Source organism: Hippocampus bargibanti, linkage group LG08, assembly GCF_051943395.1.
Source record: "Hippocampus bargibanti isolate YZ-2025 linkage group LG08, ASM5194339v1, whole genome shotgun sequence".
NCBI classification, from domain to species: domain Eukaryota; kingdom Metazoa; phylum Chordata; class Actinopteri; order Syngnathiformes; family Syngnathidae; genus Hippocampus; species Hippocampus bargibanti.
In genome coordinates this window covers 14,463,035-14,490,766 of record NC_142741.1, presented here as the reverse complement: position 1 = coordinate 14,490,766, position 27,732 = coordinate 14,463,035, and the positions used below count along the sequence as shown (strand labels likewise).

Sequence of the window (27,732 nt, the reverse complement as noted above, 5' to 3'; positions counted from 1 at the left end):
CCATTCCGCCCAACAACTCGAAGGATTGTACAGAATCCCGCCTTCCCTGAACATTTTCACTGAGCAGGACCGGATTAGCAGTGACCGACTTCCTGTTCATTCACGAACAACCACCACCAAAATGGCGAAAATCGCCAAAACCCACGACGGTAACTAAAAAAAGCAATCTATTCGCCGAAGTTTGGCATATAACCAACAATTTTATATTGCAACAAATGTACTGCGTCGAATAATCATCGAATTGTTAGCATTTTAATGTACGTTTTATTTCTATAAAACGGCAAAAGCAACGGGCCGCGATGCGACGCAACGCGGTCAGATTTAGATAATGGCGCTGGTTGCTGTCTTGTTAGCGTGTTAGCGCTTAAATTGTCCACGTCATTCGGTGTTTGTTGTTTACAGTGTCGATCTGTCGACATTCAAGAAGCAAATCGTTTGGTTAAGACCGAGTAATTGAAAAAAAAATCCCATATATATGCTGACGCGTTGAGTACCAAGTTTAGCATCAAGGTTAGCGCAGCTGTACGACAGTTACCGCAACGCGTTGAACGTAGTTCTTATCCTGCGACTAAAGTACAATTGTGCATAATTCACTTTAGCTTTGCTCGATACTTGGTATGTTGTCTCACAGTTGTTGCTGAGATGTACCAACGCGCGACGTTTCACTCATATTACGGAATGTAATGTATTATTATGATGCCTTTCCAAAGGAGTCCAAGATGGCGCCCGAGTAGGCAGCCGTCAGCAAGTGCTCTCATGAGCCTTGCTTTTTGTTGTTGTTTTTTTATTGTTTTGTGTTTTCTTTTGTCACTTTGTGTTGTTGTGCGTCGTGTGGATGGATACGGATTGTTTTTCAGCATTTTTTAATTCTGGATTTTTTTTTAGATATCGAGGCCCAGATCCTGGAGATCCAGGGGATGAAAGCCAATCTAGTGGAGGAAGGAGATGAGCAGGGAGTCGGTCTTGTTTCAACTGGTTTTTTTGACCAGGAAATCTATGGAGGAAGTGACAGCCGGTTTGCTGGTTATGTCACATCCATCGCAGCCAATGAACAAGAAGATGTAAGATGCCCTCCCCCATTTCATGTGCACTCACAAACATGGTTCTAATTGGTGCATTGATTGGTTAAGATGCTTACCACATTGTCACGCTGTGTTTACCATAATGCCATTTTCCACCTTTAGGATGATGAAGAGGAAACTGCAACGAGTTTGTTGGGTCAGAAAAAGCAAGGATACCATGCTCCAGTGGCCATTCTCAATGCCATTCCTCAGTCAGATGAACAAGTACGTGATAACTAATGATATACACCGTAAAGCGTTTTAAGAATACCTCAGTCAACACAAAAACACAGTCAGTTACCATCACACTTACTATTTTTCTTTTGATTGTTTTATATTTACGGTCTGTAAGGCTGGTCATTAAAATGGGCTGTGGCACATTATTTTGAAAATACAGTAAAGTCTCGTTATATCGATATTCAAGGGAGTCCGAAAAAATATCGATATAACCGGGACTATCGATATATCCGACCCTGTTTGCATGTAATTTTCTCCGTGCGTGCATAGAAATAGTATCGATATAACCGGGACTATCGATATATCCGGGACTATCGATATATCCGATATCGATATAACGAGACTTTACTGTATATTGTCACGGCAAAAATGGCACATCCAATATATGTACTAGAAAATGACTGCTAAATGGGCTGTCACTTTTTTATCTTTGGTACTCACAGTGCTTCACACTGTTACCTCATTGAGCTACTAATGAAAGCATCATATGCTATTGGTGATTTCAGTATCTTGTTCAAGGACACTTTGACATGGTTGCAGTGGCTGGTGATTTAATCCCCCAACCTCTGGGTTTTGCAAGGACCACTCAATAATTGAGTTACGGGATAAATTCATATGGTATTGCATACCTGCCAACTACTCCGGTTTTGCCATAATGAGTACGGTTTTCATTATCCCACTCCGGCTACGGTTTTAATTAATGAAAATTACGGTTTCCAGTAAAAGCAATAAGTAAAAAATCGTTAGTATAGTAAATACCCAACGTTCATTCAAAACACTAGATCACTAAAGATCACATCCAAATGTAGAACTGGCGATCGGCAGAGTGCCAGCTGGCAGCCTCCTTTAGATGAATTGTGCATGCACGTGCTACAGGTCTTTTCTGGAATCAAGACTTGGCATCGGTTTTATCATTGTCATCTCATGGCATTTGCCGGAGAAAAGGCACCAAAAAGTGTGAAATCTAAAAGAAAACTGCCGTTGTTTCGTGAGGAATACTCCCAAGCATTTGCAGGAGTTATACTTTGGTCAAGAAAAGTTGAATCTGGATAATGTTAATGTGGATGTCTTTCAAGTTATAGTTTGTTCATAGCTATTTTTGTCAACACATCAGAATGTAGGTTAGATGTGCATATTTGAAGTTACTAACAATGTCTTACAATTCATTGTACTTTTCAACAAGATTGATTGTTAAATGTTTGGTTGATTGTAACATAATTCTGTTTTGTTTTGTCAAAATAGTAGCAAATGTAATATTTTCATGATTGACGAATTGAAATGTGTATTTTTTCACGAGTATATCTTTGACCTTGATCAACATTTGTATGGTGTTTTTAGTCTCATTTTAAATAGCCGTAATGTTGAAAATCGTTTGGCTTCAGGGCAGAGGCCGCCTGACCGCCTCACTAGGACTTTGTCCTGGACCGACTGGGGCCTGCGCCCCCTGCACCCCTGCATATTACTAGGTTTTTCTGGTTACAGAAGACCAACCAATTGCAACCTTACATAAGCATTGCCATTCAACATGAGAAACGAATCTTGGGGAATTGCTAACTCTAAATGGCCAGAGATTTATGAATGAATTGAACAAGAATACATCGAACCTGCTTATTTTTCCACTTTATTGTTTTTCTTTCATTTGATAGTAAGGGTGTGAGTTCTTTAGGTACATGTTAAATTTTGCAACAATATTAGTATTTGTTAGTTATACCCGGGCAAGTTTCAACGAAAGAACTAGACTCAGGGAAGCTTATTGGTGCAGCCAAAATCCTAATAGCGAACAACAGACAGTTGTTGATCACACTCAAAGATCACACTCTGGTCCCAAACCGTCTTTTTTTAATTGTCCAACAATACTTTTTTACTACCATGACATTATTTTGCTCATAGACTTCTCTATCATCATTCCAATATTCAACATCCATATCATATAAAGCATGGTTTTCTAATGTGGAAAACCATGCAAATGTTTATCATAAGAATGACTCGACGACTGCATTTCTGTAGGTTACACATAAGAGTTTCTCATTTCATTGGTGATGTCCAAATTCACTTCTGTTGGAAATGAGTACCCCCCCTCCCATTATACATATATAGTTCAGATCCACATAAGAGAGAGGCCTGGATCAGATTTGAATAAAATCGAAATTGTACTGTTCGAATTGTATGAAGAAATTCAGATACATGTGTGGACCAATAAAAAAATAGAATTGAACTATAATGTGGCTTAAGTGACTACGGTGTGTCAAAAAACGTCTGATCATGTTAGTAGATCAATATAATCGTTTTTGCTTTATTAAATATGAAAAATAGTTATGTCTGTTGTATTTTGTTTTTACAGTACGATCCATTTGCGGAGCATCGTCCACAGAAGATCGCAGAGCGTGAGGACGAATACAAAACTCGACGCATGCAGATGATTATCTCGCCAGAGCGCCTCGACCCCTTTGCAGATGGTAAATTTGGCCTTTTTCCTCATCTCCGTTATAACACGGTCCAACATATTATTCCCCTGCTTTGTCTTTTCTGATAATCACAAAGTGTGGTAGCTGTTCAATCCTTCGACTACAATGCAGTTGCTTGCCTCCCAGACTCTATGCCTTCCCTTTGGCCAATCTTTTGTTGTCTTTTGTCTTTCTAAAATACAATCATTTCAATCAAGTGATATAATTTTTTGGGGGGCGGGGAACTTGGTGGATTGGGATCCATAGTTTGCAAAGAGAAAGAGAAGCTAAGTTCTGAATAGGATTGCCATGTTTTTGAGTGGGAGAGGTGGTTAGGTGCTAGAATGCTAAATTTGATAATTTACCTAACAAACGTGGGTAGCAGATGGGTTGTGTGTCTGAGTCGAAGGGTTAACAATCTTGTGCGGCCGACATGTACAGTATATTAAGCGCAGCAACCTGTGAGGTTCATAATTTTCCTAAAGAGTGGCCAGCCATTTTGCTCAAAGTAATGAAGAGGCTCCTGTTCGGAAAGAGTCTGTGTAGGCACATTTTTAATTTTTTAAATTTATTTCTTTTGCAAAAACAATTTTAATTCCAGTGGATTTATCACCACCAATAGCCTTTTGGCCGTAGGAAATAGTGTAGCACAATATTATTCTTAACCTCTGTGATGCAAATGACATTTCAATGTTTGCAGCTACTTGGGGTGGGCGTTATAAACATTTTTGGCCCAATCGTTTAAGGGGAAGTAAACCTTTTCAACTTTTGAGAAAGTTGACAAGGTACGAAAGGAAGCACAGTTACCATTTTTCCTCATATAATGTGTTTATTTACTCAAATGCAGTTCTACAGGTGAAACATAGGAAAATGATAATCATCACGGCAGAAAGGACTGTCCTGTAGTACCCTCTACTTTAAACATAGATGGACAAGGCATAGTGGAGTTGCTGGCTGTTAATGCAAGATACATGTAATTTATAATTTTTTAAGACACTTTTCATCCGTTGATGGGTACATCTTTTTCATTGTGCAACAGGGTGAAATTGGATTAACAGTTTACACTGCATTCTTTTCCTTTATTTGCAGTAGGTGTTTATTGGTCTTAAGCCATCTCTCACCTTGGGACAAGTTGAGGCACACCATTGTTTTAGTTAAATTTAAACTGTTTCAACCCATGCAATGTAGTACTTTATTCAAGATAAATCAGCCATCAATTCCATACAATCAATAGAATGCTCACATTTAAGTGGATCAGTTATGCCCATCCCTAGTAGCAAACAAAGCAAACAAAAATGCTTTCCAACCACAGTGAGTTAAGACATTTAATTAAAGCGTTAGCATTACCAACAGTGAGGCTTATTTTGAGCCTGCATGTAGAAAGAGCAAAGAGAGCTCTGTGTACAAACATTGTTGTTGTAAAAATATATTTTTATTTTACAAGGCTCTCTGTAAAATAGAAATATGTTCACAAAGCAAATTGTGTGCCACCATACCACAGGCCCATACTAACTGTCCTTAATTTCTCTCCTACAGCAGTACTGCTTTGCCAGTCCTGTACTGCACTCTGTTAAGGGTGCAGCAACTCATCCTGTGTAGGTTATGGGGGACACAGAGAGAACTGTGCACTTGTCAGTTTTGGTCAGGGTCCACTTACTCCTAGTCGTTGAACCCAGCTGAAGCTTGTTTTGATTCTCTCAAATATCTTAGAATTTTTTTGCCTTGTTAACTCATTCACTGGGATTCCCGAATTTATTCACGCATTCAAACTTGACTTAGAGGGCCATTCCCGAATGTGTTTGCGTTTTAGTTTTTCTTTCTGTGGTGCTGATAAAACGTTGACCAGACTTCTGGCAATGTTGTTTTTCTTGCCCTCCCCAATGGGGCAGCATTTCCCTTTTTTCATGTTACCGCTTTTTTTTCCCAGCTTCAGCTGTTGTTAAAGTACTATATAAACCAATATATATGTATTGCATTATATTTTGGACAGCAGCCCTCATTTCAAGCGGATATAACTCCAGACCCATATGATTTAGGAATTTATTATTTTTTTTCCCATGAAAGAAGAGGGTCTAAGTTTTCTTACGCTGCATTGAATGTTTATGTAGTCCTAAAACTCAATATTCTGTGGGTCCTGGAATTTGAGTGACAATGACAAAAACCCTGGCACTGGAGTTGACACATTTTTGCGCGTCTGTCAGTGAATGAGTTAATAAGCTACATGTTTAAAAGCTACCTTTTTATCAGAAAGGAAGTCAAGGTGACATTGAACTTACATCAATACTGATGATGTCAAGCCAACGTGGATCTGGCATTTGACCTCATTTTTAGGCAAATTTAAGACAAGCTTCAAAATCAAGTCTTCATTTATATTGACTTCAGTCCCCCTCGAAGTAGATTTCTTTTTTCCTTGTTTCTTTGAGTGTCACAAATCAATGCAAAACAGGTGGTATACTATTGTGTGTGAGTTCAAACCCTTTTCCAAAGTGTTACTAATGGTAAAGAAACATTTTCTAGGCTGCTTTTCTGCTGGTTGAAGTCTGACTGCAGAAGGACCCTTGGCACTGAAAGTGTACGTATTCTGAAGAGCGCAGCCCAGGACCCCCTCTGCATCAGTGATGGCTCTATCTACTTAAAAGAAAGCAACACAAATTAAGCCCTGCTTTCCATATATCTGCTTTTTTTCTCCAATGATGCTATGTGTATGTAAGAGAGGGTGTAAACATGTATATTTCATTGAACTCAGTACGATATTCTGTGATTTCAGTTTTTAAAAACGGGAACATAAATTGTAAAGAAAGCCAGGGTTAGCTGGCTATGTTTGTGCTTGTTGTGAATAATTGGGTCCCGAGAGCATTCACTAATGAGTGTCCTTTGTTATGTTGGTGCTCTTTCGCACAGGGGGCAAAACGCCAGATCCCAAGCTCCAGGTCAGGTCTTATGTGGACGTCATGAGAGAGCAAAATCTGTCCAAGGAAGAGGTATGGAAAAGAATTCGCCAATTTGCCAAGCAAATGCAGATTTTATTGGTTCAACTTATTTTTGGCTTTGCGTTTTCAGAGAGAGATTCGCCTGCAGCTCGCAGAGAAGGCCAAGTCGGGTGACCTGAAAGTTGTCAATGGGTCCGCTGCCAGCCAAGCTGCTGCTGCTGCTGCCGCCGCTGCTGCTAAACGCAAACGTCGTTGGGATCAGACGGCTGACCAAACCCCTACCAATTCTACACCCAAAAAGTTGTCCAGCTGGGACCAAGCTGATGCAAATGCTGAGGTGTGTTTTGCCACACAAGCACGATCATTGGGTTTTCTCTGCAAAGTCACTTTATCAATGTGTTTAATGCTATAAAGACTCCGGGACACACTCCAGCGCACACACCATCAAACAGCCGTTGGGACGAAACCCCTGGCCGCCCCAAAGGCAGCGAGACCCCCGGGGCAACACCCAGCTCGCGAATGTGGGACCCAACACCCAGTCACACACCGGCCGGTGCTGCCACGCCAGGCAGGGACACACCAGGACATGCCACACCGGGCCACGGCGGAGCGACGGGAAGCGTCCGGAAGAACCGCTGGGACGAAACCCCAAAGACAGAAAGGGAGACGCCTGGACACGGGAGCGGATGGGCTGAAACCCCACGCACAGACAGGGGGGATGAGTCTGTGGGAGAAACTCCCACTCCAGGAGCCAGCAAGAGGAAATCTCGCTGGGATGAAACACCTGCTAGCCAAATGGGCTCCTCAACACCACTGCTTACCCCTGGAAAGACCCCTATTGGGACCCCTGCCATGAATATGGCAACCCCGACACCTGGTAAAGAGGCGTTGCATTTTAAATGTCTTATATTATCTTAGTTTCCACTCATCGCTTTGGTGCAATATGATTACGCTTATTCATCCCATTTCACGAGCTGGACATATGATCCAATGGCATATCATAAACCCAGAGACTAAAACCCTGCTATGGTGAAATATTGCCATACCACTGTGCGTTTTCGCACAGCAACATGCTATCTCACAGTAAGAAGATTTGGTGTCCTTTGTGTCTGCTGTTAAATTTAAAGCACTTGTCAGAAAACCTCAATTTGCTGTCAACACAATTGAGCGTTCAACTTCTCACTGTTGTCCTGGCATTACAGGTCACCTGATGAGCATGACTCCAGAGCAGCTGCAAGCGTGGAGGTGGGAGCGGGAGATCGATGAGAGAAACCGGCCTCTCACAGACGATGAGCTTGACGCTATGTTTCCTGAAGGATACAAGGTCCGTGCAGTATTCAGCTGCATACAACATGCCATTAGATTTTTATAAATTGAGCACTTTCTTTTTCTGCTCTTTAATCGTTGAGCCCCACGGCCAGCTTATTACCTGCACTCGATACCTCTTCCTAATGCCTTTGCCTTCCTGTACAGGTGTTGCCTCCACCAGCTGGCTATGTGCCAATCCGCACGCCAGCCCGCAAGCTCTCGGCAACGCCTACCCCAATTGGTGGCATGACAGGATTCCACATGCAAGTGGAAGACCGCACCACCAAACAGATGAATGACCAACCATCTGGAAACCTCCCCTTCCTCAAACCGGATGACATCCAATATTTTGACAAACTGCTGGTGAGAACTCAGTCACATTCTCATAAAATATAGTCCAACCGGGTTGTCTGATAATTCAACATATCCAAATGTGTCTTTGTGTTAGGTTGAGGTGGATGAGTCCACGTTGAGCCCTGAAGAACAGAAGGAAAGAAAGATAATGAAGTTGCTGTTGAAGATTAAAAACGGAACGCCACCCATGAGAAAGGTTAGTAACACCTGTAGCTTTTATTCCTCTCAAACTATAGAAGCGGATGATAACCAAAAAGTGCTATTATTGTACAATTACCGACGAAGTTGATGATGATGATAATAATAAAAATAATACATTTAATTTACAAGCGCCTTTCAAATCACCCAAAAACACTTTACAATTAATAGAACAAGAAACGCCAGAACAATAAAACCATAAATAAAATGATCAATGATAACAGCTGATTAAAGGACAACCGACACCATTTTTTTGTTTCCTAACTGACATCAGAAAAACGTTTTATAGCATCTAAAATACCCAAAACACGGAGGCTGATATTTTTGCTCAAATGCAAAACACCAATAAAAATGACTTAGTGTGTTAAAACGGCAAAAAATTGAGCTGCGAATTGGGCATTTTCAGAAAGTTCCGCCCCCAGTTCGTGACGTCACGCCAAGATGTCTTGTCTTGCTCGAAAATCAAAACTATGGCTTCATATTCGGAGAAGATGCTTTCTTGTTACTCATCCAGTTATGAATATGATTCAAATAGTTCTGAAGAGGAAAGCATAAATGTTTGCAATTGATTAAAGAAGTTCTTCCTGGTCATTTTGAGGCACCAGAAATGATGTGTAGCGTCCCAGAAAATGCAGTAGATGGCGCCAATGCTCCGTTGGAAATGGGCTGATTTGTCTGCTGGGAATTTGTGGCAGCGAATATCAAATAGTTGTCTTAGTGCAACACACAACGATACACCATCACGTTATTTATGTGTTTTCCTTCTAATTTCGCCATCAACACGGATCAACACGAAGTTTTCAGACCAAACAAAGTACCGCAAAATGCATTGTGTGTCGTTTTCTCGGTCAGGGACGGTCCCTCCGTGACATGACATCAGGAATCGTCACCAACTCAAAAACAAGACTTCCTGAATATTCAGTGCGAGTCTTAAAACGGCAAATATTGCTACAGTAAACTCTCGTTATATCGTTTATATTGATAATACTGCTTATTACGACACTATTTTCATTTCCCGTGCACATTTCTAGTCTTTTTATGTATAATTAGTTCTGTTTAGTACGATTCGTGGTTTTTACGATAATCCGGTTACTACGGCTCTTTTTCATCTCCCGCCGGCCATTTTGCTATGTTTATATCGATACACGCCATCGGTCGCGTCATTGGTCGACTTGGTCACGTGAGTTTGTTACGTGACCAGCTCCCGTGTAGCAGAGCCATTTTCATTTTCAGACGCTAGCTCGTGTGTAGCAGACGAGATTGAAGTGTTTGTGTTAAAAGGTGAAAATGGGAAGCAGAAGAAGATTGATGACTTTTTTAAATTGCATACATAATACAGTAAGATGTAAGCTTTGCAGTTTCCCTGTTGTGTTATGTACATGCCCACTGTACTGTATATGAATGCAATCGTTTTTTGCAACAATGTTTCTTGTTTTGTCTGCTTCTGCAGTGATGATTTTGAAAATTACCGTACATTCCATACTGTGTATTAAAGGACAACCGATGTCACTTTTTATTCAAATGCAAAACACCAATAAAAATGACTTCATGCCACACGGAGACAATTGATATTACGGAGGTGGAAATATGGCAACTGAGTTATGTTATTTATATGGGTATATGGGACTGGAAAGATAGTGAGTGTTCGAGGATGACACCCAGGCTCTTGACCTGACGGGAGAGGGACACGGTTGAACTGTCAATGGTCAGAGAACAACTGATGACTTTGTGTCGGGTGGATTTTGTACCGATAAGGGAAAAATTACGTTTTTTCACTCTTAAGTTTGAAGAAGTTATGGGAAGTCCAGGATTTAATTTCTGAGAGGTAGAGTGAAAGGGATGAAGCCGTGGGGTTTGCTAGAGAGGTAGAGTTGGGTGTCATCCGCGAATGAGTGAAAGTGGATGCCAAAATTGTGCAAAATATTGCCAAGGGGAAGAAGGTAGATAATAACGAGAATGGGCCCCAGGACAGATCCGTGGCGGACACCAGAAGACACACAAGACCACAAACTATTCTGTTCAAAATGATAACACATAATTGCGTTTAGTTATAGTTTCAGCCATAAATATATGGAAAAAAAGAAAAATGCTCCTAAAACTCAGAAAGTTATAAACTCATCTTTATAACGCAAAAGAATGGCCGAAAAATTACTTGGTTTCTGAGATATTTACTCAGAGACACTAAAGTAAAGCCACTTAAATATTACAGTCGAAATTTATCACTTTAACAGTCTTTTTTTGACAAAATTGCACCTTCTTTTGCACTTCAAATGATATCTCACAAATGGTATCTTAGAAATGCTGCTGTGTCCGCTTATTTGCTCTTGCCCTCATATCTTGAATCTCAGGGACAAGCTGCTAAAAGCATAAATCGTGCAATTGCAGGGTTCCATACCTACATCACATGTTGGGATTTCTTGAATTAATTTTGTAAAAGCCATTTGCTGTTTTCAGTGGTGCTGTCTGTCTGGGACTGTCATGTTCTCCTTGGCGTTACTGGCAATAATCATATCTTCTGTGAAGAAAACATATCCTGACACAAACAGTCATTTGATCCCATCTCCCTGTTTGTTTTTGTCTGTTTTAGGCGGCCCTTCGCCAGATCACAGATAAAGCTCGTGAGTTTGGAGCAGGACCTCTATTCAACCAGATCCTCCCACTGCTCATGTCCCCCACCCTTGAGGACCAAGAACGCCACTTGCTGGTGAAAGTCATCGACCGTATTCTATACAAACTCGACGACCTTGTTCGACCCTACGTACACAAGGTAGACAGACATGCACACACCAAGTGCCATATCCAGAAAATTATGCTAAAGTGATGAACTATCTATTTTTTGCCAAGATCCTGGTGGTGATTGAGCCCTTGCTCATTGATGAGGACTACTACGCCAGAGTAGAAGGCAGAGAGATTATTTCCAATTTGGCAAAGGTAACGTGTAGCATGTAATATGTTTCGCCCCGTCCTGCGAAATATTCTCGCCTGTTCGACCTATTGGTGGTCAGATAAGGGCTAGCCGTTCGCTAGATTCATACCAGTACGAGAGCTAGCAGGCCTGACTTCAATGCCTAGTTTGTTCTCACACTGCACCGCTGGATACAAAGAAGCTTTTTACAGATGCATGTTTACCTCCTTGTGGAAACATGTTTAGGGGCCGAAATCAGGCTTGGTCGGAGATGAAGTTTTCCTGCTTGTTGATTTGAAACCAATGCAAACACACAGACTCACTTCATTGTGTTTATAGAGAGTTGACTTTTATATGCAAGATTTATATTATAAAATAGGTGGGAAATTGCTACTTCTGCAGTCAGTGAAAGGTTTCAGCTGTGATACCTTTTCCGGACATTATTTTTTCAGGCTGGCGATAGGCAACAATTACTTTTGGCTAAGGGTGTGTGAAGAACATGCTTTTGATTGACATGCTGAAACTTTTCTGATTGCATAACCTCCCATATGTTTCCAGGCAGCTGGATTGGCAACCATGATCTCCACCATGCGTCCCGACATCGACAACATGGATGAGTATGTGAGAAACACCACTGCAAGGGCCTTCGCCGTGGTGGCATCCGCACTTGGCATCCCTTCCTTGTTGCCCTTCCTCAAAGCCGTGTGTAAAAGTAAGAAGTCTTGGCAGGCCCGGCACACGGGCATCAAGATCGTGCAACAGATCGCCATCCTAATGGGCTGCGCTATCCTGCCTCACCTGCGCAGTTTGGTTGAAATCATTGAGCATGGTTAGTGGCATTCAAAAGCAAGATTGGTGTTATTGCAGGACCCACTACAGTGTCGCTATTCATCCCTAACTGATAAATGCTTTTGACTGTGGCGGTGCAGGTTTGGTGGATGAGCAACAGAAAGTGAGGACCATCAGCGCCTTGGCCATTGCTGCCTTGGCTGAAGCCGCTACACCCTATGGCATCGAATCCTTTGATTCTGTGCTCAAGCCTCTCTGGAAGGGTATCCGACAGCACAGAGGAAAGGTGTGGTATTTGGGTTTGTTGCGATCTTTTTAGGTCATAATGGCCACAAATTCTACTCTGGCAGCCCTAGATAACATTGCACTGAATTCCAAATCAGTGTGAGTTAAGTTTGAAAAATTCATGACTGTCTCCTACTTTTGATGGCAGGGCTTGGCTGCATTCCTCAAAGCTATTGGCTACCTGATCCCTTTGATGGATGCCGAATATGCCAACTACTATACCCGAGAAGTGATGCTTATCCTCATCAGAGAGTTCCAATCACCCGATGAGGAAATGAAAAAGATTGTTCTAAAGGTAAGAAGCAAGAGTGAAAGAATAATTTTACGACTACCGTGCGACAAATTCTCGCCTGTTCTACCTGTGTGTGGTTGAATCGGGGCTAGTAGGTCGCGAGATGAACTCCCAACATGAGAACGAGCAGAGTCGACCCGTGTCCTCTCTTTTCTCACCCTGCAATCCGTTGGGGACAACATCTAGTTTTCCCAAATTTTGACCCTACTGATCAGTGCCTCCGTCTCATCTTGTAGGTGGTGAAGCAGTGTTGTGGCACCGATGGTGTGGAGGCCAACTACATCAAGACTGAGATCCTGCCCCCTTTCTTCAAGCACTTCTGGCAACACAGAATGGCTTTGGACAGACGTAACTACAGACAGGTTGGCACTCACATGAATATAAGCAATGAAGTACCATTAAAGCCACAATAGCACTGAGGCATGTTTATGATGGACAACCGACACAATTTTTTTGTTTCCTAACTGACATCAGAAAACCGTTTTATAGCATCTAAAATACCCAAAACACGCAGGCTGATATTTTTAGTCAAATGAAAAAGACAAATAAAAATTACCGTATTTTCACGACCAAACGGCGCACCGTGTGAAAAGGCGCAGTCTCATTTATGTGTGCCATTTCTGTATTTAACACACACATTGGGCGCAGCGGATGAAAGGACGCAAGTTTTATATACCGGTACATATCCTCTACTGCTATACGTACGTCCGCCTCACAACAACACACAGGCATACAAGTACAGTAAAGTCTCGTTATATCGATATCGGATATATCGATAGTCCCGGTTATATCGATACTATTTCTATGCACGCACTGAGAAAATTACATGCAAACAGGGTCGGATATATCGATAGTCCCGGTTATATCGATATTTTTTCGGACTCCCTTGAATATCGCTATAACGAGACTTTACTGTATGTGTATTTTAAAAAACAGATCGGGAGCAAAACTGAGTTTGGTAGTGCTTTATTTATTAAGTACAAAGGAATAACATTTTGTAATCATCACTCAATATGCGTCGGCATGGTAAAAAGGCGCACATTACCGGTACCGACTTTTCCGAAAGCTCAAACCACCGTGCTATCAGACACGTTAGCCCAAGCATCCACAATCCATTGGCAAACTGTGGCGTAACATCCAGCCCTTTTTGTTTGCCTTAAGAATGACGCCTGCTGGAAATGTCTCTTTAGGCAAAGTATTTCTTTAAAAAAAAATCACAATCACCGGGAGTTTCTCTCTGTTAGCATGGCAGCCTTTTCGCCAGCTTTTCAGAATAATTCGCCGGCCGTCGCTACAGTAGTCCCGGTCCGCATGGAAAAATCGCACAGTTTCATAAAACGCCAGCACCAAGACGGACCTCCTTGGAAATGTTCAATTTTCATTTCCTCCGCTAGCGTTACTGCTCTGAGTGGGACGGTGACAGTCGAAACGCTCCTTCCGCTCGCTCTTAGCTCGCCGATCGATTGCTTGAAGCTTTCCTCCAACTCCGGCCACCTTGCCTTATGTCCGCGTATTATGTCACGGCGGCTCCATTCCCACGTTACTCGGCGTAGTTGATAGCCTTCAGTTTAAATAAACTGAGCTTCATAACCATGTCTCTTTGCCATTTTCAGGGTTGTTAAAACAGCAATGTTCTACGTAAAGCACATACCTGTTCGTTTATACACAAACCACGCCCGCACACCCCCCTCGTTTTCTCTACACTCCTCCTCATGGTGGTCTCTAACACGTCCGCACTACAGGGCACACCGCACATTTTGATAAAAATCTGAGACGTTTATATGCGCCTTATGGTCGTGAAAATACGGTACTTAAAGTGTCCAAAAACTACTTCAAAATGAACCCGGAAATGGCCAGTTTCAGAAGGTCCCTCCCCCCTGTTGATAGGCATCTGGACTGAAATGTAGCCTCCCAGAAAATGCACAAGGTGGCGCCCAAGCTCCGTTGGAAATGGTCTGATTTGTCTGCTGGGAATTTGTGTCAGCTCGTATCAAATAGTAGTCTTGGTGCAACACACAACGATTCACCATCGCATTATTTATGTTTTCCTTCTACAGTAAAGTCTCGTTATAAAAATATCGATATAACCGGACTATCGATATATCTGATCCTGCGGCATGGAAATTTTCTCCTTGCGTTCATAGAAATAGTATCGTAATAAGCAGTACTATCGATACAACCGATATCGATATAACGAGACTTTACTGTAATTTTGCCATCAACACGAAGTTTTGAGCCCAAACAAAGTACCCAAAATGCATTGTGTGTCGCTTTCTCGGTTAGTGACATTACCTATCGTGACGTCACTTAGGTGATCGGCGTCAACTCGAAAACAAGACTTCCTGAATATTCAGCGCGCGTCTTAAAACGTAAAATATAGTTATATGCGGTGGCATCTTTGTAAAATACGCTCAGTAGAAGTCATTGGAAGTGATTTTACAAATTATGGACACAACTTGTTTGGAGGCGTCGGTTGTCCTTTAAGGCCTTTTCACATTGCACTTGGTTGTCTTGGTCTTCACTCGGCGCAGTGTGCAAGTACGACAGCAACGCGGCGTGAGCCTAAGCAAATTTGGAAGTCCTAACTCAGTGGCCTGCCAAAAAGTAGCAGGGAATGTTTTCCTGGTGGTCTAAATGAAAAGTCGACTGCACCTCTGCAAGATGCATTTATTTGCCAAAATTGACCACCACATTTATTTTTACTTCTTCCATGTTCCCAATGCCATGTACTGTATAGATGTGCAAAAATCATACTCCAGAATTTAGATGCATCTGTGGATGACATTCTGACACTAACATTTTTTTTATTTGGTGGTGTGCTGCATTGTGACCACCTACCACGTTGTGCTGTGACGCGACGAGATTCTGTATTTGCACCCCTGAATCACATACACAATGAATGAATTTCATAGGAGTGTCGCGAACTATTAAAAAGAAGGCCTTCAGACAAACAAGAAGAGAGATGGTGTGAAACAATTTCGACATTTTGTCAGATTATTTTTAAAATACAGTAAACCCACTATGGTTCGCTATAATTAAGTACGAGCCTTGCTGCAAATTATGAAAACCCGTTTTCCTTTAGAGGTTTTAACTTGCGTCGTGATCTGCCGGAAACTGCCAAATGAGATAATCGAATATTCATTTACCCATAGTGCGTTGCAGTATTTACATCGAACAACATCAACATAGTTGGTTGCAATATGGAGCAAGATAACAGGAGTAACACTTTAAAATATATTAAAAACATTTTCGTTTTTTAGGAAACAACAGAAGGTAGTGACAATTCCTTTAAAGGACAACCGACACATCCGGACAAGTTGCGTCCATAATTTGTAAAATCACTTCAAATGACTTCTACTGAGCGCATTTTACAAAGATTCCACCGCATAAAGCTATATATTACATTTTAAGACTCACGCTGAATATTCAGGAAGTCTTGTTTTCGAGTTGATGACAATGCCTTAAGTGACGTCACGGAGGGAAACGAACGATCGTTTGGCAATTTGCATACTCGGCACGGCAGCCAATCAGAAGCCTGTTTCGTGCTTCGGACTATACCGTGACTGTAAAGTGTGCTTGAGAGTTTTAAAAGGCGCTTAGAAAGAGGAGTCCACGTGGCTTTTAGCAGACAACGCAACGCAAACATTGCATTTTGTACCATGACGACAAACAACAATTGGAGCAAAATCTTCAGCAAGGGATATTTACCATAAATTAAGCAATGGAGCATTTGTGGTGGGTACTTCTTTAATTTAAAAAAATCCTTTATACTTCGCAACAATGTTTTTTTTTTGATTAGTCGTCTTATTGTGTTTCGAGTTGTGAAAAATGGGGCAGGCAACTTTTCAGAGTTGTCTGCCCTGGGGTACGCTAACTTTTTGTCACGAGTTTCAGATACTGCTTTAAGTCATTTTTATTGGTGTTTTGCATTTGACTAAAAAGATCAGCCTGCGTGTTTTGGGTATTTTAGATGCTATAAAACGTTTTTCTGATGTCAGTTAGGAAACAAAAAAATGGTGTCGATTGTCCTTTAAGCAAACTGCCATTAATTTAGTGGCAGTTAATTTAGTGGCTAATGGGAGTGATTTCAGAGCTGATGCAGCACGTTGGTCATCTTAGAAGCAAAGAAATGTGTTAAAGTAGACACTGGTAAGAAATATTGTGCTATGTGTTGTCTGTTGTCTGTCTTTTCTGTAATACCGTCCAATATCAAAATAGCACGGGGTTGATTGTGTAGTAACTAAAGAAAATAGAAAAGGTTTGCTTCTTTTTTGTATGAATATATGATTTCACTTGAATTAAAATTGTTTATTTATTAGGAACATTTATTTTAGGAATATATACTTTTTGTCAATTTAAAAATATCATGCTCCAATGAATAATAATAATACATTACACTGTAAGCACCTTTCAAAGCTCTCAAGGACACTTTACAGTCACAGACAAGCATATGTACTATAATAAATAAAACACAATCACAGATAAAATGCAATAAATAAAATACAATTGTATATAGAAACGAGAGATAGCTACACAGAAAATGCAATTTTAAATAGTTGGGTTTTGAGATGGGACTTGAAGGTGGGAAGAGAATTGATTTTACGAATGTTGTAAGTAAGTTCCAGAGTTTGGGGGCAGAGCAGCTGAAGGCTCTGTCACCCATCGTGATGAGACGGGCAGGTGGTTGGGGGGGCACACAGAGGTGAAGGGAGGAAGATGATCTGAGGGAACAAGAGGGAATCGAAATTTGAAGAAGGTCAGATAGTTATGGGGGGGGCAAGGTGATGGATAGCTTCAAATGTATAAAGAAGAATTTTAAAGTTGATTCTATATTTGACCGGGAGCCAATGGAGCTCTTGGAAAATGGGGGTGATGTGGTGAAAGGATGAGGTTCTGGTGATAATCCAGGTTGAAGAATTCTGGACGAGTTGAAGTTTGTGGAGAGGTTTCTGAGGGACACCAAAGAGAAGTGAATTGCAATAGTCCATCCGTGAGGTGACAAGACTAGAACGAGTATAGCAGTGGTGTGAGCAGTGAGAGACGGTTGATATAGCGTAGGTGGAAGTATGCAGATCGGATTGTGTGTTCTACATACTTGGCAATAAAGATGATTCTGATTCTGATTAAGTTATTTATATGGGAGTGGAAAGATAGTGTGCTGTCAAGAACGCCACCTAGGCTTTTGACCTGATGGGAGGGAGAAACGGTCGAATTGTCATTAGTGAGAGAGAAACTATTAGCTTTGCTGGATTTGGTACCAATCCACCTTGGTTTGTGTCAGGGGAATTTCAGTTTTTTCGCTGTTTAGTTTAAGGAAGTTATGGGTAGACCGGGATTTAATTTTAGAGAGACAGAGTGAAAGGGAAGAAGGTGCAAGAGCGACGTCGGGTTTGCTAGAGAGATAGAGATGGGTGTCATCCGCAAAGCAATGAAATTGTATACCAAATTTCGGAGAATATTGCCAAGGGGAAGAAGGTAGGTGATAAAGAGGAGCGGTCCCAGAACAGAGCCTTGGGGCACACCAGAAGATACAGGAGAGGACTGTCAAGTGAAGGAGTTAATTTGGATGAACTCAGAGCGGCCAGACAGATAAGAGTGGAACCAGCGTAGTGGTGTGTAGGTGATCCCTATGGAGGAAAGTCTGTCAAGGAGGATGGGATGAGAAATGGTGTGAAAAGCTGCAGTGAGGTCAAGAAGGATGAGGATGGGGAGTAAACCGGCGTCAGCTGCCAAAAGAAGATCATTCGTGACTTTTAAGAGAGCCGATTCTGTACTGTGGTGGGGGCGGAAACCAGATTGGAATGGTTCGTATAGATCAGGGGTCGGGAACCTTTTTGACGAAGAGAGCCATAAAAATAAAATATTTAGAAATGGTTTTCAGTGAGAGCCACAACACGCGAGCGTGCGCACGCACGCACGCACGCACGCACACACACACACACACACACACACACACACACACACACACACACACACACACACGCACAGGGGGCCACTTTTCAACAAAATGTCAGAATTTCATATTCAAAATAACTTGATAGTACTCACCGTTAACATGAAGGGTTTTCCGTTCCTCATGTTGGTAAAAATCCAGCGGAACGATCGGAATGAAAGTCAACTTGCCGGCTCCATACGCAAAGTTAGCTAGCCTGCACACGGCTCATTAGCTTCCACACTTGCTATGCAACATACTTCTCACAGAAGTATATTGATGCTAACGTTAACATGGGGCTTGTTAAAAATGTAATTGAGATTTGAATGTTTCATCGATGGTATTGTTTCATTACAAATTCTAATCAGAACCTTTTATCTCCACAAAGGCAAATCCTCGGTGTATTCAAGCTGAAGTGTACTTTGTTTTGACTCCTCGGGCTCATTTAAACGGGCGTTTACCTGTTTCAACTGACGGCCAGTATCATCCAATCAAAATTGCGCTTTCCGCCAACGTCGGTCAGTGTAATCCAATCAAAATTGCGCTTTTCGCCAAACGCAGCCCCAACAGAAAATGAACAGAAAAAAAGCGAGAATATGTATTTAGATTTATCGGCGAGCCATATGCAATCATCAAAAGAGCCATATATGGCTCGCGAGCCATAGGTTCCCGACCCCAGGTATAGATCATTCTGGAGAGGTGAGAGTGTAGCTGAGTAATGTATTTTGGTTTATTGCAATCAATTTTGTATACTATGGCAATCTAGTTATATCAGGCCCATCAATTTTAGAAGTTGGCCCCCTTTTCGGACACAAGGGGGCCAACTGGCACCCTTTTTAAATTTCACAGATGCATCCCTGCTATCTGAACTAGCTTTCTAAAGCTAAACATACTCTAAACTTTGCACTCAATGCAGTTGGTGGACACCACGGTAGAGCTGGCCAACAAGGTGGGAGCCGCAGAAATCATCTCTCGCATCGTGGATGACCTTAAAGACGAGGCAGAACAGTATCGTAAAATGGTGATGGAAACCATTGAGAAAATTATGGGCAACTTGGGCGCCGCGGACATCGACCACAAGCTGGAGGAGCAGTTGATTGACGGCATCCTGTACGCCTTCCAGGAGCAGACCACAGAGGTCAGCGCAACAGTGATTTAGCATTTACTCAGGTGTACTGTATATAAATCAACGTAGGTAATGTCGTTTCCTTCACAGGATTCTGTAATGCTAAACGGCTTTGGCACAGTGGTGAACGCGCTTGGCAAACGCGTCAAGCCCTACCTGCCTCAGATCTGTGGTACGGTGCTGTGGCGTCTAAACAACAAGTCGGCCAAAGTGCGTCAGCAGGCCGCTGACCTCATCTCTCGTACCGCTGTGGTCATGAAGACGTGTCAGGAGGTATGTTGAAAAGTCGTAGATATTGTTTTCTTGTCCCCAAAAGTCATTACTCGTTTATCTTGCATCTACAGGAGAAGCTCATGGGTCACTTGGGTGTGGTGTTGTACGAATACCTTGGTGAAGAATACCCTGAAGTACTGGGCAGCATCCTGGGAGCACTGAAGGCTATCGTAAATGTTATTGGTATGTCACAACACGTTGAGCACAGTTACTCATGTTTAAAATAAATCCATACCCCTCATTTGTTGAAACAGTGTACAAATTAATTATTAATATTATTCATCTTCTTTGCAGGTATGCACAAGATGACTCCTCCCATCAAAGACCTCCTCCCTCGTTTGACTCCCATCTTAAAGAACAGACATGAAAAGGTGCAGGAGAATTGCATCGACCTGGTGGGCAGGATAGCGGACAGGTTAGTATTCTGTAACGCAAAAGTAAACTCCCAGGCCGACCTGATTGCACATCGTCTTGTTATTTCAATTCATTTATTCCAGGGGTGCCGAGTATGTGTCAGCCAGAGAGTGGATGAGGATTTGTTTTGAGTTGCTGGAGCTTCTCAAGGCTCACAAAAAGGCAATCCGCAGAGCCACTGTCAACACTTTTGGCTACATCGCCAAAGCTATTGGGTGAGTGCCTACAAGTTACGTCATTCATGTGTTCAATATGTCCGCACGGAAGCATTGGAATAATGTACACAACGAAACCCATGTTTACAAATGAAACATTTAAGTATTCAATCACAAACAACTCAGCACAAAATTAAGTGAAAATACTATAAGCAGTGTCTGAAACTCATGACAAAAAGTTAGCGGACACCCGGGCAGACAACTCTGAAAAGTTGCCTGCCCGGCCATAAAGTTGCCTGCCCCATTTTTCACAACTTTAAACACAATAGGCCGACTAATCACAAAAAAAAAAAACATTGTTGCGATATAAAGGATTTTTTTTAATTACGGAAGTATCTACTGCAAAGGCTCCCTTGCTTAATTTATGGTAAATATACCTTGCTAAAGATTTTGCTCCAGTTGTTTTTTGTCGCCATGTTGCACAATGCAATGTTTGTGTTGCGCTGTCTGCTCAAAGCCACCTGGACTCCTCATTCTAAGCGGCTTTCAAAACTTTCAAGTACACTTTTCAGTCACAGTATAGTCCGAAGCACGAAACAGGCTTCTGATTGGCTGCCTTGCCAAGTATGCAAATTGCCGAACGAATGTTAGTTTGCGGTTTGCTTGTAGCTTTTGCTTTATTGAATAAAACAAATGTTTGATTTGAAAAAAAATCTTTATTACCGTATTCTCACAACCAAAGGGTGCACCGTGTGAAAAGGAGCAGTCTCATTTATGTGTGCCATTTCTGTATTTAACATACACATTGGGCGCACCGGATGAAAGGACGCACGTTTTATCTTCCGGTACCTATCCTCTACTGCCATACGTACGTCCGCCTCACAACAACACACAGGCATACAAGTGTGCGTATTTATAAAAACAGATCGGGAGCAAAACTGAGTTTGGTAGTGCTTTATTTATTAATTACAAAGTAAGAACATTTTGTAATCATCACTCAATAGGCGTCGGCATGGTAAAAACAAGCACATTACCGGTAACAGTCAGTAATCAAACCCATCAAAGTCCTCATCCTCTGTCTCAGAATCGAATAGCTGTGCTAAACCAACGTGGCAGGTTCGCTTTCCTCACGGTCAGTCACTTTCTGTGCTGTGCGGCTCCTCAGAAATTATGCCGGCTTTTCCGAAAGCTCGAACCACCGTGCCAGCAGACACGTTAGCCCAAGCATCCACAATCCATTGGCAAACTGTGGCGTAACATCCAGCCCTTTTCATTTGCATTAATAATGACGCCTGCTGGAAATGTCTCTTTAGGCAAAGTGTTTCTTTTAAAAATCACCATCGGCGGGACTTTCTCTCCGTTAGCATGGCAGCCAAGCATAACAGGAAACGAAACCTTTTCGCTAGCTTTTTAGAATAATTCGCCGGACGTTGCTGCGCTGCCGTAGTCCTGGCCCGGATGGGAAAATGGCACAGTTTCATAAAACGCCAGCACCAAGACGGACCTCCTTGGAAAGCCTTCAGTTTAAACTGAGCTTCATAACCATGTCTCTTTGCCATTTTCTGAGTTGTTAAAACGGCAATGTTCTTCATAAAGCACATACCTGTTCTTGTATACACAAACCACGCCCACACATCCCCCCTCAAGTTCTCTACCATGTCCGCCTCATGGTGGCCTCTAATACGTCCGCACTACAGGGCGCACCGCACATTTTCAAAAAAATCTGAGACCTTTATATGCGCCTTATGGTCGTGAAAATACCATATTATTTTTCTTGAAGTTGTCGGCCACCTGGGCCGAGACGTTTTGGAAGTTATACGCCCGACGTAAAAGTTGTACGCCTCCAGGCAGACGTTATTTCAAACACTGCTGTAAGTATTGAGGGGTGCTTTGAATGTTCTCTGGCCTTTGCGATATGGCTAGCATGTTCATGGTGGAATCGATGATGAATACCACTTGTGGATATAATGATCGAATCAAGAAAATAACAAGTACAAAACCCTGCCAAAACGAATCAAAAACATTTTCCAAAAAGTGGACAACACATCAAAATGTACCTTGTCCGGAGGCATACAAATTTTTACTCTTAAATTTGTTGCATTCAATTTGTTTATAACAGTAACCCTTTGCAATGTCGGTTCTACATATGTATGATACAAAGTGTTCTCATTAATCAGTTAATGTAGCCCAACAGCTACTACAAAATGTCAAAAGTCATCATAAAGCATTTTAGCTAATCATATGTTCACGGATAATGTCCACCTCAATTTTGACTCTTGTTTTGCCTTAAAGGACAACCGACGTCACTTTTTTGTTTGCTAACTGACGTCAGAAAAATGTTTTATAGCATCTAAAATACCCAAAACACGCAGTATGATATTTTTTTTCAAATGCAAAACACCAATAAAAATGACTTACTGTCCAAAATCTGCAAAAAAATTGAGCTGCGAATTGGGTATTTTCAGAAAGTCCCGCCCCCACTTTGTGACGTCACGCCAAGATGTCTTGCATTGCTGGAGAATCAAAACAATGGCTTCAGATTCGGAAAATATGCTTTCTTGTTACACATCCAGTTATGAATATGATTCAAATAGTTCTGGAGAGGAAAGCATACATGTTTGCAATCGATTAAAGAATGTATTCCGTGCCATTTTGAGGCAACATTGGGAGGAAATGTCTCACCCAAAAAGAGGCAGAAAATGGCCACCAAGCTTCTGTGTGGAATGAATCAGCCCATTTCCACAGGCTGATAAATTCCTTACATGGAGCTTGGACGCCCTCTTCTGGCTCTTTCTGGTGCAACACGAGGTTTTCAGACCAAACAAGCATTGATGTTATGGAAGGACTGCTACAATGTGTCCTTTTTTCGGTCAGGGGCGTTCCTTCAGTGTACGGACTCGTCACCAACTCAAAAACAAGACTTCCGGAATATTCAGCAAGAGGCTTAAAACCTAAAATATAGATATATGCGGTGGAATCTTTGTAAAATACGCTCAGTAGAAGTCATTTGAAGCCATTTTACAAATTATGGACACAACTTGTCCGGAGACGTCGGTTGTCCTTTTAACAGGTTGAATGAAGAAATATTTGCGTGACCAAGTGTGTTGCCATTCTCTCATTCCTTAGCCCACACGACGTCTTGGCCACTTTGCTCAACAACTTAAAAGTGCAGGAGCGTCAGAACCGCGTCTGCACTACAGTGGCCATCGCCATCGTAGCTGAGACATGTTCGCCCTTCACCGTCCTGCCTGCGCTCATGAACGAGTACCGCGTGCCTGAGCTCAATGTCCAGAATGGTGTGCTTAAGTCGCTGTCCTTCCTGTTCGAGTACATCGGAGAAATGGGCAAAGACTACATCTATGCCGTCACACCGCTCCTGGAGGACGCGCTTATGGACAGGTAACCATAACCCTAACATATGATCAGGGTCAAACTTCATCCATCTGTTCGAAGCATTTTGTATGAGTTGCCAGTATTAAATCACGTCACATTAAATTGGACTTGCCATACATTTGCGTCTTTTCTGTGTTTAATTAAGAAATCGAGTAGTGCAACTTCAAAAAAAATCTTCCCATTTTGACTGAATCATTAATTTATGAAGTACGAAGGTTAGTAATATTTTGGAAGATATTACACATAGACAATTATTGTGAGAATCTTCCTGGCGCAACATCAAAATTGACCTGGATGATGGAAAATGAACAGTTTATAAAAGTTAACCAGCGTACTGCATTCCCGCAGAGATCTGGTCCACAGGCAAACTGCCAGCGCCGTGGTCCAGCACATGTCCTTGGGCGTTTACGGATTTGGTTGTGAGGACTCCCTCAACCACTTGCTCAACTACGTGTGGCCCAATGTCTTTGAGACGTCGCCTCATGTCATCCAGGCTGTCATGGGCGCCCTGGAAGGCATGAGGGTAGCCATTGGGCCCTGCCGCATGCTGCAGTACTGCTTACAGGTAAACAGCTTGACATTATTGCCAAACCCCTGTTTATGTTTCAGACTTAGCTGTCAGAGGCCACAATACCATATTTTTATGTATAATAAATGTGTTATGGTATCATAATTAAAGAAATAAACTGTGCTGTATAATAAAATGGTTCTATTCACCTTTGTGATGGTCGTTGATGGCTTGATGGAATGGAGCGGCCGGTTTCCTCAGCCAAGGGGTTCTAAACCGAGGTATCACTGTACAACTACAGTAAAGTCTCGTTATATCGATATTCAAGGGAGTCCGAAAAAATATCGATATAACCGGGACTATTGATATATCCGACCCGGTTTGCATGTAATTTTCTCCGTGCGTGCATAGAAATAGTATCGATATAACCGGGACTATCGATATATCCGATATCGATATAACGAGACTTTACTGTATTTCAACAAAGTTCAGTGCTGTCTGGGAGGTTGTGGCACAACATGGTACTGCATTGAAGGCACACGAACTGAAATTCACACTTGACCACAGTATACCATGTCAAACCCAGATAGCTACCATCAGGGATCCCAGACGGAATTCCGCTATTTTTTTCTGCCAAAGACATATTTTCTATTTACATGTAAAAGTTATTTTATTTCCATATACAACTGTGTAAAACATTGTTTTGAAGGGTGATAGGATGATCAGAATGAGTTGTGCTTGAGTCGACATGTTTTCGTGTGTTTTGGTCGATGTCAGTTGCTTCCGTTGACAATCTGTATCGATCAGGAGTAAAATACCACGAGACTGTGCGCGATAAAAGGAGAAAACAAATATGGGAGCTCACTTACCGCGCTTTTCGCCAATAAACTTGCTAAACATCGGCACATTTTTGGTACTTATATGTTTCATGTGTTAATAGTATAGACAGTGTAGGTTGTATATATATATATATATATTGTTTTGATGTAAAGTTTACGTGCACGTGTTCCGTGTGATTTCTCGCCCGGGAGAGCACACGACCTTTCACATTGAAAAGATGTGGAAGAGAGATATCCTACACAAGAGTCATAGTGGAACAGTGACGTCTCTAGATGGAGGGATCAAGTATTCGTTGAATTAGACAGGGTAGGACAAACAAGTCGAATAATGCCCGCTTTCAGATTTCATATGCAAACATAAAAATCCGTCCAGAGAAAACCCTTGCAGGGTTTGCGATGGAAAAGTGATCAACTCTGGCGGCAAAGGTTGGCTGTCACTCAAACAGCATTGTGAGGGAAGCAAACATGGAGAGAAAAAAAGATTGAGAAAGCAGAATTACAAACTACCTGGTGAATCATTCGAATTCATAAATTATTATTCTAATTAAGGAAATTATGATAGGGCATGTTTATTACTGTTGACCTGTAGTATACAATGATTTTAATTTTGATTTATAATACTAGACTAACTTGAATAAGAGCTGATGGGGGATGACAAAAGTTGGTGAAAAACCTCTATTAACATAATAAATGGTATTTGTATAATTATGTAGCAGATGTTTAATATGGAATCTTGCATTCATAAATTGACGGCCCCCTTGACCCCCTGCTGATCTTTTTTATTTTCCGGTATTTTAATTTCCCTTGGCTGGCATCCCTGTACCATACTACAGATTTGAAAATGACTGCAATATAGTGTAAGGAATTAAATTGAGGTGGGATTTAAATTTAGTCCCCTTTTCCATAAATGGAGACCTCAAAATAGAGGCGTCAGATCTTTAACATGGATCCCAACAAAGGAGAATGTTGTCTCACTTGTGCCAAGCACTATCTGCCACCAACAAGGCATTTTGCAATCTAACAATAAGATGACGTAAAGCCAATGTCTGATGTTACCTCTGTTTAAATATGGCTAAGTCGCCTTTGTCATTCCCTGTGACGGAACAAAGGGCCATTCAGAAATTACGGGCAGTTCGAAGCGGTAAAGAAACGCTCAAACTTGAGATCACCTTTTACGCAACCCTGACAAAGGCAGATTCGTCACAGCCGCTGTACTAATTGGTTTGCCTACTATATAACTGTTGATCAAATTCCTCATTCCTGACGAGCTAATTCTTAGATCCGGTCTATCAAAAAATAAAATAAAACCTTCCCTCTTGTCCAATGTTTTCAGGGTCTGTTCCACCCGGCGCGGAAGGTGCGTGACGTATACTGGAAGATTTACAACTCCATCTACATCGGCTCCCAGGATGCTCTCATTGCCCACTACCCTCAAGTGTACAATGACGAGAAGAACATGTACATTCGCTACGAGCTGGACTATGTCTTGTAAATACTTGCCCCCTCGTTCCCCTGCTTTTTTTGTCTGAGCTTGTATTTGCTGCTCAAATTTTAGTTGTTCTTGAAGTACATAAAATCTGGCCAAGAAAATTTAGAATTTGTATGTACTCTTCCAATGTTATTCACCTACACCCACCCTCCTTTATTTTTCCCCATCAGTGTTCAAAATGAGTGGAAGCAGTTTATCTTTGGAAATGTTTTCAATATTTGGGTATTTCATATGCATTGATAGACATTGAGATTAGTCTTTCCCACTTTGTACCTTTCCCCGCATTTCACGTATCCTTTGTTGTTAGGATTTAATTGTTTTTATTTAACCAAATAAAAGGTATCTGTACACTTCTTTTTACATGTACTTTGGGAATATACATTTCTGAAACGAAATTCATGGGAACTCTTAGGAAAAAAATCAGGGCCTCTATTAAAGCATCCGAAGATCTTGTAGTGCCTTCCGAAATGGGACATCAGGGCATCTTTGGTGCATGAAATTCATGCTGCTCAGACACAACAAGCAGACAAATGAACTTCTGCAATGGGGGCTCTGCGGGCGATCTTCAGCCGTGATGTCACCGTGCGTAGCAAGCCACACTCTCAAAAGCTTCTTTCTTCTGAGTTAAAATGAACTGCTCATGGTTAAAATCGTCATTACACCCAAAAAAATCAGCAGCTTCATGTCACACGGTGTCTTCAATAATGGTGCATTGCAGCTCTAACAGAAGACATGAAATTTATCTTCCTATGCACACAGCCCAGCAAGGGCAGAGATTGCATTTGCTTTTGCATCTCAGT

The 27,732-nt window shown here is 41.7% G+C and overlaps 1 protein-coding gene across 4 annotated transcripts; it reads left to right on the top strand.

Moving 5' to 3' along the window:
- On the top strand, positions 1–27,282 carry sf3b1 (splicing factor 3b, subunit 1). Of its 4 annotated transcripts, XM_089002716.1 has the most exons (24): positions 1–149; positions 886–1,061; positions 1,185–1,286; positions 3,640–3,754; positions 6,644–6,723; positions 6,803–7,009; positions 7,087–7,549; positions 7,875–7,996; positions 8,146–8,343; positions 8,429–8,530; positions 11,120–11,299; positions 11,377–11,463; positions 11,996–12,266; positions 12,367–12,512; positions 12,660–12,806; positions 13,040–13,165; positions 19,652–19,873; positions 19,952–20,134; positions 20,206–20,317; positions 20,429–20,549; positions 20,632–20,763; positions 23,830–24,102; positions 24,445–24,661; positions 26,777–27,282. In XM_089002716.1, exons 1-24 carry the CDS (start codon positions 122–124, stop codon positions 26,933–26,935), a joined length of 3,969 nt encoding a protein of 1,322 aa, XP_088858842.1. In that variant the 5' UTR covers positions 1–121; the 3' UTR covers positions 26,936–27,282. The 4 variants fall into 4 exon arrangements, with proteins under 4 accessions (XP_088858842.1, XP_088858844.1, XP_088858843.1 ...); XM_089002718.1 differs by lacking the exons at positions 1–149; positions 886–1,061 and having other exon boundaries at positions 1,253–1,286; positions 3,640–6,314; XM_089002720.1 differs by lacking the exons at positions 1–149; positions 886–1,061; positions 1,185–1,286 and adding an exon at positions 6,260–6,314 and having other exon boundaries at positions 3,686–3,754.
- The last annotated feature ends 450 nt before the right edge of the window (positions 27,283–27,732 follow it).

Bases quoted from the DNA above. Each gene is read 5' to 3' on its own strand.
- sf3b1 (XM_089002716.1), top strand. From the start codon at position 122: ATGGCGAAAATCGCCAAAACCCACGACG. The intron at 11,300-11,376 runs GTAGACAGACAT...TTTTTTGCCAAG, and splicing joins TTCGACCCTACGTACACAAG to ATCCTGGTGGTGATTGAGCC. The intron at 12,267-12,366 runs GTTAGTGGCATT...GTGGCGGTGCAG, and splicing joins GGTTGAAATCATTGAGCATG to GTTTGGTGGATGAGCAACAG.